Consider the following 13,317-nt stretch of genomic DNA (forward strand, 5'->3'; position numbering starts at 1 on the left):
GGGCGCCGCGCTCCAGGTGGAGGTGGGGAGGGAGCGGGGTGGGGGGCAGAGGAGAGGAGCGGGGCCGCTTGATTGACGGTTGCCCTGGAGACGCGGGAGCCCCCGCCCCCCCGGCGCGGCGCAGCCAATGGGCGGGCGCGGCCGGGCCAGCAGGCTGCGGTGCCATATAGTATTGCAGCGGGGCTGGGAGTCACGTTGGGGGGAGCCGCGGAGAGGAGCCCGTTTACACTACTTTGCTATAGCAGCTATCTTTAATGGTTATTGCGTGGCCGGGAGGAAACCTGATCGGCTAGAGCCGGCCGAGAGCAGGAGGAGGAGGAGGAGTGGACTTTCCAGAGAGATAGGAAGGGGGGAGAGGAGGAGAAGGGGACGGGGGGAAGGGGGGAAAAAAAAAAGAAAAAGAAAAAAAAAAAAAGGAAAACAAACCGAAACATGTCTTCTGCCTCCCCCACGGACGAGATTACGAGCGCGGTGGAGATCAAGCAGGAAAATGTGATGGAAATCCTCTCTGAAGCCAGCAAGGTGCCCCCCGACGGGGCCGCGGCGGGAGCCCTGAACCCCGCGCCGCCGCCCCCTCCCGCCGCTGCCCCGTTCCCCATGGAGCACGCAGGCTCCGCCGCCGCCGGGGAGGAGGGAGCCGCGGACCAGGTACTGCTCCACACGGAACTCCTGGCCAGGAATCACCACGCTGCCTCGTCTCCCTCCTCCTCTTCTTCTTCTTCCTCCTCCTCCTCTTCCTCGCAGACCCCCCTGGCTTTCTCCCCGGACCACGTCGCCTGCGTGTGCGAGGCGCTGCAGCAAGGTGGGAACCTGGACCGCCTGGCCAGGTTCCTGTGGTCTTTGCCCCCGAGCGATCTGCTACGTGGCAACGAGAGCCTTATGAAAGCCCGGGCGCTGGTGGCTTTCCACCAGGGCATCTACGCCGAGCTCTACAGCATCCTGGAGAGCCACAACTTCGACTCCTCCAACCACCCGCTCCTGCAGGAGCTCTGGTACAAGGCTCGCTACACCGAGGCGGAGCGAGCCCGGGGCAGACCCCTGGGGGCGGTGGACAAGTACAGGCTGCGGAGGAAATACCCGCTGCCCAGGACGATCTGGGACGGCGAGGAGACGGTCTACTGCTTCAAGGAAAAGTCCCGCAACGCGCTGAAGGAGCTCTACAAGCAGAACCGGTACCCCTCGCCGGCCGAAAAGCGCAACCTGGCCAAGATCACCGGGCTGTCCCTCACCCAGGTCAGCAACTGGTTCAAAAACCGCCGGCAGCGGGACCGCAACCCTTCGGAGACCCAGTCCAAAAGGTGAGGGCAAACTTTCCTCCCCGCCCCCTCTCCCGCCTGCCTGCCTTCCCTCTCCCGGCTCTTTCTTCCCTTGCAAACATGGCGCTTACCTTCGGTGCGCCTCGTCCTCCCCTCCTTCCCCCTCCCCGCTCCCTCGCTCCCAACACACCCACCCGGCCCGGGCACGCAGGCATGGGAGGGAGCCGCGCCGCGGCGGCAGCGCGGGGAAACTTCTCCGGGCCCCGCCGCCGCCCCGCGCTCCCGCCGCGCCCGGCCCGCGCCGCCACCCCTTCCCCGGGCCGAGTGACCCGCCGGGCGGCGCGGCGGCGAAGGGAAGGGCGGGGGGGGGGGGGGGTCGCTTCCCCGCCTTGTTTTTATTTAATTGTCGCGCCTGACAGAGTTAATCATTGACGGCGGCCGGAGGACGCGCGGGGGTGTGGGGTCCCGCCGCTCGCTCTGTTTTGAAACCTGACTCGGGAGCGGGCCGGGCTCGGGTTTCAGCGGGGGAGCGGGGCCGGCCGCGCCGGGCCTCAGCGGCCGCACCGCCTGACCCGGCCCGCCGCAGGCCTCCGCCTCCAGCCCCGCGGCCGGCCGCTCCCCGCGGGGTGGGAGAGCCTCCCCAGCCCGGCCGCGCTCCGCCCGCGCCCGGCCCGGGGGCTCTGCCTCGGCACCCCCCCGCGCCGTGCTCCCTCCCTCCCTCCCCGCGGGCGGAGGGGCCGCGGCGGGGGCTCGGCGCCGCGAGGCGGGCAGGTGGAGGTGACCTCCCTGCTCCCGCCCCCCGCCTTCCTCCGGGGCAGGGACGGGAAGGGAGGGGAGAGGCGGGGGGGGGGGGGAGAAAGAGCGGGGAGAGGGGGAGGAAGGGAGAGGAGAGGAAAGGAGGGAAAAAAGCGGCGGCCGGCGGAGGGCCCCAAGGCATTTCTCAACCAAGGGCGCGATTGTGCCGCCGCGGCCCCCTCTCCGCGGGACACATCAAAGGGCGAGGGGGGAGGGAGGGAGCGACCGAAAAATGCAGTCGAGGGCGGACCAGTCAGCAAAAAAAGCCCGGCGGGGCCGGGGCGGAGGGGCTCGGCGGGGCCGGGGCGGCCCCGCGGGGCGCCGCACAAAGGCCGCCCCCCACCCCCTCCCGAGGTGCCGCCGGCGGCACCTGGGGGCAGCGCGGGCCGGGCCCCCTGCGGGGCCTCCCCCCTTCCCGCGGCCGGGGGCCCGGGGTCGGCCCGGCGGGGGCGGCGGGCTGAAGCCGGGAGGGTCGGGCGGCGCTTCCCGGCCCGCTCTCGCCTCCCGCAGCTGCTGCCCAGCGAGTTACCAAATGGCTGCAGCCGGGCCCGCACGTGTGGGCACCCCAGGCCGGCGGGGGGGCCCGGCAGCCGGCTCGCCCGCACGGCGGGGCTGGCCGGGGCGGGGGGTGGGGGGGTTGCAAGTCTATCACCCTGTCTTTAAAGTTCCTCCTCGGCCAGCGTTTGATGTGCCCTTTTCTAAGAAACATCCCCCTTGACTTTAAATTCCTTTAAAGTGCCTTGCAAAGGCAAAACGCTGGAGAAAAATCGTTCGGGAAAACTCTCCCAAAGTGCCTGGGAGCAAGGAGCCCCCCTGGGTGCAGGGCTTGCTGGTAGGCTGTGGTAATGCAGTGTCATCTCCGTCTTTTCCCATAGCGAGTCTGACGGCAACCCTAGCACGGAAGATGAATCCAGTAAGGGGCAGGAGGATTTATCTCCCCATCCGCTCTCCAGCTCATCCGATGGCGTTACCAGCCTCAGCCTTCCCAGCCACATGGAGCCCGTCTACATGCAGCAGCTCGGAAACACTAAAATAGCCTTGAGCTCATCTGGCGTCTTGTTGAATGGAAACCTCGTGCCTGCCAGTACCTCTCCTGTCTTTCTCAATGGTAGCTCTTTTCTTCAGGGACCCAACGGTGTCATTCTCAACGGACTCAGCGTGGGGGCTTCGCAGACGGTTACCTTAAATTCGCCCAAAACCACGTCGAGCGTTGTAAGCAATGGGGTGTCCATTACTGACATACTGTCGTCTTCATCAGATGATGTCAAGGACTTCAAACTCCTTCAGGCTTCGGTCCCCAATGCGGCAGCAGCCACCTTCAGCCCCAGCAACATCCCGGTCTCCTTTCCAGGATTGATACCAAGCTCAGAGGTGAAAAGGGAAAGCATACAAACTGCTGCTTCCCAAGATGGAGGCTCCGTAGTTACTTTTACTGCTCCTGTCCAAATAAACCAATATGGCATTGTCCAGATCCCCAATTCAGGAACAAATGGCCAGCTGCTGAACGGAAGCATCGGTTTTTCTTCTCTGCAGCTGCCTCCTGTTTCTGTGGCAGCTTCACAAGGTAAGAGTTTTGTCTTACAGCAAGAGGTATGAGAAAACGTTGGAATCAGGCACACATAGCGTTTTAAAAGCTGTGGTCTTTTTTCCTCCAAGGTACTGGGAATGTATCTCAGCCACAGCCATGCGCAGTACCTAAAACAGTACCTTTTGCTTGCCTTTATTGTGTGTTATGCTCATGGGCAGACTGTTACACGAGGCTGAGCTCCTCTACTAAGAGCAGAGAAGGAGGTCTGGTAATTTACAGCCCTTTCATCTCACACTGTTGTCAAGAGGTCTGTGATACCAGCCTTCACAAATATCTGTAAACTTTACACGTTTCAGTAATTCAGAATATCCCCCATTTGCCATTGAATTCTTTTAATGAGAAGGTTCATAAAGATGAAAATTGCAGCAGCTGGAAATTGTTACTGTTGTTCTTGTGGTGGTTGTTTTGTTTTTTGGGTTTTTTTAACCAAAGCATTTCATAAAAATAAATTTTAAGTGACTATAGACACAACAAGACCAAGCAGTTACACTCTTACATTTTCTGTCTTATAATTAAGAAAGGCTAAACTGCAGGGAAACAATAGAAATGTGCAATAGCTTGTAGATAGAAAACGCGAGGGTATTTGGATAAAACTGCCCTCGGTCCAAGGGAAATACGTCATGGCAGGTTCACGTGCCAAGTGTGCAGGCTCCTCCCCAAGCTTGCTTTGGAGTTTGTCTTAACATACCATAGACTGAAACTTGCAGCCAGCCAGGAAGAATCCCTGGGGAGCACAAGCCTAGTTCTGGATCCTTGTTTTGAAGCAGGTCAGTTATAAAGCACAACCCAACAGCTTTGTTACTCATTAGCCACTGTATCTTTGGTTATGAAAATGATGAAACTGGAACGAATCCCTAGTTTCAGGAGCTGTGAGTATTATAATGAAAATCAAATTGTGCTCATGTTAGCTTATGTGAGTTATTCTTGCTGTAAGACAGGGAGGAACACTGAAGCTGTACAAATACATTTTAAATGGATGCATAATTAAAAGATCCTAAAATGCGGCACTCGCAGTCACTGGAATTTATTTGTGCATAGTTTAAACAAGATGAAAAAGAGAAGACATTTGGTCTGAATACGACCTGTAATTATAAAAGCCATTTAATCCGTGTGCTCCAAGGCATAAATGGACAGCCAGGAAAGGTGAGGAAGTTCTGTCCCTTAACTAGTGTGGGACTGTTGTATTTGAAAGTCTTAGGATTAATAATAAGCTCTTCTCTGAACATGTTTCCCATTGTTAAAAATGCCAATGCCCACTGGAGAGTGATCCACTGTGTGTCTAGCCTGGTGCAGTAAGAAGTCAGGATCTGTACTTGCTGCTTTGATTTCTTTTTCTTAACATGAGATGGATGGATAGCTGGCTGTCTATTCCAAGTGGTGTGCTGCAGGCTATTTTAAGCAAGCTACAGTACAGTAAATTATATCTTACTGCCAGGTAACTTCAAGTTGTCTTGCTTTATTCTTCTAGCTTATACATATGAGTAAGATCTTCTAAAAAATCATCATTGATCAACAGAAATTAATAGGGAGTTAATATACTCCCCAGGTGAGAAACGCTTTTTCAATGCGGTTGTAAAAAATTCAGGTGTCTCCAACTGTAGCTTCTTAAAATAACGATTAAACTGCTTTTGAGAAAGAGAGGTGTAACTTTCATGGCATGTCCAGTAAAACCAACTTCGGGTCACCTCTGGCTGCCTCTTCCTGCTTTGGCTAGCTACATCATCACATGAGCAGTGCCATGGCTTTCAGTGAGGGTAGGCAGTCGCTGGGTGAATTTTCGTGGCGTGGTAGATGTGGTAGGGTTAGGTTTTTAGAAACACACAATAAAGCAAGGTGAAAGACGTTACATCTGAGGGCTTGATGGACAGACTACCTAGTTAACCCAATAGAAGTTACTGGGTTTTGGTGGTTTTTTTGCAGGTTGACTTCAGTAGATTCTGCCCAGCAGAAATCCAGTAGTGGATTTCATGTGACGTGTCTCCAGTTCCCACACACAAGCTGTAGTCTGTCACTGAACTATCTTTAATAGCTTTTCATGCTTCTATTCTTAGAAATTGAGTGGTGGCAACTAGCGAAGGCCAAAGCACGTTCATTTTAATCACATGACTGGGGACTGTTTGCCCCTTAATGAGAGTCTGAAAGATACCTCGTATACCAGAACCTTTTCCTTTTTTTTTTTTTTTTTTTTTTCCTTTCTAGAAGCACTTTCTATTAATGGCTTTTATTTCTTTATACCAAATTTTCTCTCACCTGTTACAAACAACACTATTCTGTGTGGCATTACTGCAGACATGAAAAAGACCAAAACATCTTAACAAAACGCCCGCACAGCTCTTTGCCAGCTATAATCTGTGTTTTCCTTTCTTTTGCTTCTGGTTTTCTAGGTAACGTTTCAGTAAATCCCAGCACGTCTGATGGAGGAACTTTTACAACTGAATCTTCAGCAGTGCAGCAGGGAAAGGTCTTCTTCAGCCCCCTTGCTCCAAGTGCAGTTGTTTATACAGTTCCCAATTCAGGCCAGGCGGTAGGCTCTGTCAAGCAAGAAGGACTGGAAAGAAGCCTTGTGTTTTCTCAGTTGATGCCAGTCAGTCAGAACACGCAACTAAATGTAAACATGTCTTCTGAAAATATATCCAGCGGAGGACTCCAGTCCCTGGCCTCCTCCTTAGTGAATGTAACGCCCTCACATAACTTTTCCCTCACACCACCAACTCTCTTAAATGCTGCAGAACTGAACTCTGGTATCTCAGAGAGCCAGTCCATGTCGTCGCCTGTGACCAGTACCTCTACGGTGATATCTATCAGCAACACTAACTATGCAACCCTTCAGAACTGTTCCCTCATTACCAGTCAAGATCTGTTGTCCATTTCTACAGCACAGCCCACACTTGGAGAAATAGTTTCTACAAGTGGAGACCGTGTCAGCCACTCCTCTGCACAAGTACATCAAGATTTTGTCAGAGAGCACAGGTTAGTTCTGCAAGCCGTACCTGATGTCAAAGAGAATTTCTTACCTAATGCTGAGAGTAAGTCAACTGGCAATTTAATGATGATGGATTCAAAATCCAAGTATGTTATGAGTAACATGGTTGACACAGTTTGTGAAGAACTGGAAACAGACAAAAAAGAACTTGCCAAACTGCAGACAGTTCAGATGGATGAAGATATGCAAGACTTGTAACTTTTTTTCTTGCTTTCTGTTTTAATAGATAAGTCTCCTGTTGAGGCCCTAACAATCCCAAAGTGGGTTTGTTTTGGGTTGTTGGGGTTTTTTTGTTTGGTGGGGTTTGGGTGTTTTTTTCATTTAAAGAAAACAGAAGAACATTTAAGTGGTCTGAATCAATGTACAGAGGAATCTCTGGCAATGGAATTAGGTTGCCACCCTTGGTTTGCATGCAGTTTTCTCTTAGGCAGATTAAAGGAGAAAGAAAATGCCAGGGCAAATACCGAGCGAATGGGTACAGATTTGGCTATGAGATACTACCCTGATAATTTAACTAGACTCTTCGTAGTACAACATACTCTCAACAGTAAGTATACACTCCTAACTTTAGATAGAAAACAAAAATCTCGCTCCGAAAAGGTAGAAACAATGCAGTCATTTTTGCTGTTTACTTCTAGTCCGTGGGCATTGAGAAACTTTTAAGGATCTCTAGACGATACCTCACCGGCTACTTTTATGTTGTTTGAGGTTAAGAAATGAAACAAAATCATAAGTAATATTGTTACTGGTGTGTTTGCTTTTTTCCAGCAGACTTGCTTTCAAACCAAAAATCTCGCATCAAATGTGTACAGGCTTCTAAATGCTACAGCTAGCATTTTGTCAGTGCACCAGAAAAAGCATCATCTGAAACTCTAATTATGCAACTCAGAAGCTTTTTCTCCGGTATGAATGTAAATATTGTTTCAGTTGTTATAAAGGAGACTTTTTTTTTTTTAATTAGTACAATGGATTTTATTTATGGTTTATGTTCCCTTTCACTTTAGACACAATGCATTGAAAAGAAAAACGTTTTCTGGCTGTTTAATTTATTTTTATTGTTTGAGCAGGAAGTAAACGTAGTTATTTCTGACAAGGTTTTACTTTTTTGTAGTTTTTCAAGCAATAGACTGTAAAAGTAAAATGTTAATCACACTGAAACTAGAAAATGAACTCCCAGTCTCACAAACCCAGGAGGTCCCTGTCTCTACCCCCTCTGTCTTTGTGTTCAGGGGTTTTTTGTTTGTTTTGTTAGTAATTTGCGAATTAGTTGAACCTTTTTGTGTATTTTTTACAGGATTCCATGTGCCTTTCTTCCTAGTGGCCTTATCTTTGTTACTAAAGCACAGTGGCAGGAGGAATAAAAACACTGATTTGCATATATCCGTCCTCAGGGCCAAATCCTGATGCCTTACTTCTGCAAGTAGACTCGCTGACCTCAGTGCCCCTACTTGCACGAGTAAGAAGAGTTTTTAAGTCTTGCGGTCATCATGGGTGACATTTACTAGCGGTGCAGAGAGCCAAAGATAGGTCCTTCTGCACCATGTCAACAGGGCAGGAGGAGTCCAAAGAGGGACCATGGGCTGAGCTGTCATGCTGAGGGAAAGGTCTTAGCCTCAGGCAGATGAGCAGGAAAGGTTGGATGGGCAGGCCAGGGAAGGGAGCCCCATGTTTACACGAACCCATTGGCCACACAGCCCGTGTGGGAGGGCTTCAGCTGCTGTTCAGGCAAGCAGGCCCCCATCCAGGAGTGCACTTAAGCGTGTATTTATATATCCTTCCAGAATAAGCCGTGTGGAGGCTGATGGGGGGAACTGCAGCTGCCCAAAGGGCTTGTGGGAGCAGGCAGGGTCTCCGCCTGGCTGCAGCTGGGTCTCCTCTTCCTTCGCCCCTTTGTGCTGTGCTGAGGACAGCAGAGGCAGAAGGGCTCTGGGCAGGTGGAACACGTCTTACCTTTCCTCCAGAGGAGTTTTTGTAGCATGGAAAAGCACATCCTTAAGCTTTAAAATATTAAGAAGAATGCAGATGTGTAAAAATTACATGCTGTTAATCGTTGTGGTTTGGTTTTGTTATTTTTTTATTCTAATGTGAATATATACAGTAACGAAAGCATGTATTCATCCTCATCAGGAGCCTGGTCTGAAGCCTTTGGAAGGCAATGGGAAATGTTTTCATAAGCTTCTTGGGCTCTGAATTGTGTTTAGGACAAAACAAGATCATTTATAAAGGACAAAAAAATGGAAAGGAAAGAAAACCCAGTCTGTTTCTGTCTTGGTGTTAACTGGTTCTGTGGAAGGCCTTCGCAGAATGAAGGGGGTTTTCTGTGCGCTGTGAGCATGGCGTAGGCATCCTTGCTATTGTTTTGCACTATATTGAATACAGCACGTTTTGCAAGGTATTCTGTGGAACCTTGAAGCTGAGCTCTTGGTGAGCACTGGAGGCCACGCTGTGAGCCGGAGTCTCTAGGGCTGCAGGGAAAGGGAAGAGCGAGTGTGCAAGGGGTGTGCTTTGCAGCTGTACGGAGATGCTGATGCTATGCAAACAGAAACAACCCATTAGCAGTTGGCTGTCCCCGCATGCTCCCAAGCAAAAAGAGTGTCTAAGGCAAGTGCTTTAAAGTGGAGATTATCGCAAGCAGAACGTGGAGCTGTATGTTCCCTTGGCACAATTTCCCTTCACATTCATGGGATCTCTGCATGAGTAGGGAATCTGATGGTCCAAAGTTCTCCTCTCCACTCTGCTTGTTTATCTCTGGGCTCCAGCATGAGCAATCTGCTTCCCACCTCTTCTTCACCCGTAAAACCAAGATGATGATGACAGTAACAGTAGCTGTATCTGCTTTGCATTCATTTGTTCAACCCTTTGGAAAATTAGAAGGACCCTGTGTCGTTGTTGTATTAATGGAGCATGTGTGCGTGGCTCTGAAGGAGTTGTTTGGGCCTTAACATTTGGCCCGTGAAGCTCAGACTGTATTTGGAGGCAAACTACAGAGTATTTCGGAGCACTCTTGTTGTTGATGCGATCAGGTCTCATAACTGAAAAGAATGTGGTGTTACACCAGTACCTGTTACTTTTTTTTCTATATTTTTTTCTCCTTTGCATTCATTGTGTTACTGAGGCTCTGAATTCCATGACTTTGCAGCACAGTTGACATGAAAACTCTGTATGTTGTTACAGTGGTGCGTATCTTGGAGTGTCTGGTACTTCTAATAGACTTCCCGCTCCTCAGTGGGAGTGGAGGATGTACATAAAAGCAGTGGTTTGGGACAAAGTAAGATTAATCTATTCTAGTCTTCCAGATATCAAGTAACTTATTTTATTATTATGTTTTACTCTTTCTTTCTCCCATTGTCATTCCCTCCAGATAATGTAGTTATAACCTCATGTTTTCTGCAGGTACATATGCACAATATAAAAACTCATTGCACGGTACAGTGTTTTTAAAATAGATATTTAAATAGTAGTTTTAATCCTACTGTAAAATAAGGGTCAGTTTTTATTATGTGGCCCTCAAGCAAGCAGGCTAACTGCTCTAAATAGACAGTACACAAAGCCCCGAAAAGTATCTGGGGCCGGATCTTCGGCTGCTGTAAATAAGGCATTGCTCCACTGATTCCAAAACTGAGGATTTTACACAGTGTTTAGGGGATGTGGATGCTCATTTCTTACACTCATGAATGGCAGTGAGTGTCCAAGTCCCACAGTCCTTATTATCACATTGTGTTCCTTAAATGGAAGGTATGTCATACATATTCCTTCTCCCTCCCTCTCTGTTACAGATGAGAATAAAGGATCGTTTCAGCTTCACATATGTTTGTAACTTGTAAGTCCACTGGAAATCTTACAGGAAACATTGCCAAATTCTACTACTTTTCTGATCCCAGACCCAGCTTTGAAAAATACACTTAAAGTTTAAGCAAATTCCTACAAAGCATGATGTTAAAAAACCCTTTGTTCTTTACTACTTTTAATTAAGGCTGCCTCTTTCACCCAGAGTTTTGCAGAGAACCAGAAATACATTAAATTGAATGCTCTGTCTGGACTATTCGCAGCATTATTCCTGTGGTGTTACCTAAAAGGACATTTCAGCCCCATAAATCAAGGACATGTATCGGCCAGGTCCTCGGCTGGGCTAAACTAGCACAGTTCCATTGACTTTCACGCCAGCCGAGAATATGGTCCATTCATTTCACTGGAGTTGGGTCAGGGACGGATTTGGCCCAGTACACGGTGGCAGTATGAACCAGTGCAGAAGGCTGACACTCAGACAGTTATAACCTAACAGTCACAGCCTATTGAAACATATACCTCTTTCCATTTACTACTTTACCCTACCTGTGGATTCAGGAAGACTCATTTGGAAAGCTACCTTACCCAGAAGTAAGGCTGGAACCTTCTTTATTGTTACTACCATCAATCTGAGATTAATGATAACTTGACAGGTTCTGACTTTAAATCCTGCAAAACCACCTCAGTAACTGTTCTTAGTTAAATTGAACAGGGCAGAATTTGGCCCCATGTGCACAGGAGCTTTTCCCGTATGTAGATTTCCAGTGCCTGTGCACGTTTCTTAGCAAGGGCAGATGAACAACCGAGAAGGTGTATCCCTCCAGTTTCATACAAAGTACTTGTGCAGGACTCACAGGGGCATGAATCACCTAGTGCTTGTGGTCAAGAAGCATCTCAAATTGTAAAAAGAATAGTGATTTTATAACTCTGGAAACAAAAGTAATGATGTTTTACAAGCAAGGAGAACTGAAGTCTTCCTGTATCTCCTAGCAGTTATCTTGAAGGATATTTTATACCTTACTTGTATGTTTCATATAATTTAAAACTAGCTTCTTAAATTTCTGAACTCGAGGGGGTGAATCTTCTGACTTTCAGGATTCACATTCAGAGGATGATTGTTCTTTTGCTGCATGTACTGTTTGCCCAGAACTAACCAGTTATTTCTGTGATATGGGTTTATTGTGCCTTACAACAAATATGAAACTTAAGCGGAATGTATGCATTAGAGGAGGGAATAATCAGAGACTTTACTGCACTGTTAGGTGATGCCGCCCCAGAGTGTATCATCAAACATATCTGTGCTTAATTACCCAACCAAAGAGATCTAAAGTATGTATGTTTGTTGTACTGTAATAGGGGTTTGTGCCTGGACAGTTAAGTGTTTTATTTGTATTCTGAGATGATGTGAACTTATTTTTCTAAACACTATACTGAATAAACTTTATATTTATACACATCTTGTGTAAATACTTCTATTTGGATATCATGTGAGGGCTTTGAATGTTGTGTTAGAAAAGCAATCTAAACTAGAAACAGCTTTTAATGACTCATCATGATGGTGGTGGCACCTAGGAACACCTGTGCTCACCAGGGAATTGGTCTAAAGCCTACGTAGGCTAGAATGAGACTTTCTATTGGCTTGAGTGGGTTTTTTCAGACCCTAACTTTGTTTCTAAAATACAAAATTAAAAACCATAAATCTGTTTCATATCAAACCTAGCTATTACATCTGTATCTGAAACCAAATTTATACCATAATTAGATAGATACTATAGGAACATATTCCCACCTACTAGTGAGAACTAGTCAGTGTTTACTGGTGGCTCCCATGGCATTGGGATGCTTTCTGTGTCAGGGTTTCTGTGTAGGTGGGTAAATTCCTATCTGCTAAATTCGTATTTGCTGAATTTTTTCTTTAAAGTGTTGCACTTGGTATCAGGCCTGGTTTTGGCACTTCTGAGAACAGCCTGAAATTTCTGTTCCCTTGATATTAAAGGCTGTAAACACATTGCCATATTACTTTAGATTTGTGCTCCAAGTACCAGGATTGCCTAGTTACGGTTTTGATGCCAAAATGACTGACGGTAAGTTCAAGGAGACTAACCTGTACAGGTGAAATAGTTTCCCTCAATGAAGCTATATATACTTTAGAGATACTTAACAGCCTACACATGCCAGCAGGAAAACACCTTTTCACCCCCTAAATTGTATTTAGGCCATAGGAAGCCAGATGAGGTCTGTGAGATGAATTTTTTTTTTTAAATGGTTAGATCCAGTTGTATATACCTATTATATTTTTAATCGTTACTAAGACATTACCTTTTCTTACTGTTACTCACAGTTCCTCCGTCTTTCCCATCTATTGCAGCTGCATCCTGCTTGCTCTGCGCGGTGCCGCTGACAGCGGGCCCGGTGGCAAAGCGCAGGTAGTCACCTCCCGGCCCTGGGACCATCTCCCTTCTCTGCCTAGGGCTGACCTGCCTTGCGCTCTGCAGCTGCCAAAGTAAATCCAGTTTGCCGGGAGCAGCCCTAAGGTAGAGAGAGACAATTGCCTTGTTGCCCAACTCCTTTTCCTTCCCAGAAGCGGCGCGCGTGACTCAGTCCTGTTTGTAGTGGTTCCCTTTGCCATGCTTTGTTTTTGCCTGAGCAGTAGGATTGTGATAATATTTTCCTGCCCTGCAGATATCAAATTCCTGATCAAGCCCTGGACAGCAGCTCCATCCCAGTTTTGCTTGGAGCAGGGGCTGAGGGTCTAAAGCCATCCTTCAACCTGGCTGTGAGCGGCTTCTCTCATTCCTGCCCCATGACGCAGCTGGGGGGAGAACCACCGCTGCTGGGCTGGCTCCAGCTGGGGGAGATCCCCTCCGGGAGGGGGTTTCTGTTGCGCAGCTGCCGCACGCTCGACCAGA

The 13,317-nt window shown here is 48.5% G+C and overlaps 2 protein-coding genes across 2 annotated transcripts in view; one reads left to right on the forward strand and one right to left on the reverse strand.

Annotated features, from left to right (window-relative positions):
* Positions 1 to 508, reverse strand: part of MNAT1 (MNAT1 component of CDK activating kinase) — a 125,341-nt gene extending 124,833 nt beyond the window's left edge. The window contains exon 1 of the mRNA XM_037394695.1: positions 427 to 508. Within this exon, the coding sequence (XP_037250592.1) occupies positions 427 to 434 (8 nt within the window). The 5' untranslated portion in view covers positions 435 to 508. The remainder of the gene's footprint in view (positions 1 to 426) is intronic.
* On the forward strand, positions 428 to 11,862 carry SIX4 (SIX homeobox 4). The gene is made up of 3 exons (XM_037394683.1): positions 428 to 1,298; positions 2,927 to 3,615; positions 6,024 to 11,862. The coding sequence occupies exons 1-3, from the start codon at positions 433 to 435 to the stop codon at positions 6,818 to 6,820; spliced, it is 2,352 nt and encodes a 783-aa protein (XP_037250580.1). The 5' UTR covers positions 428 to 432; the 3' UTR covers positions 6,821 to 11,862.
* Positions 11,863 to 13,317: the final 1,455 nt, after the last annotated feature.

This window comes from Falco rusticolus, chromosome 7, assembly GCF_015220075.1.
Source record: "Falco rusticolus isolate bFalRus1 chromosome 7, bFalRus1.pri, whole genome shotgun sequence".
Classification (NCBI taxonomy): domain Eukaryota; kingdom Metazoa; phylum Chordata; class Aves; order Falconiformes; family Falconidae; genus Falco; species Falco rusticolus.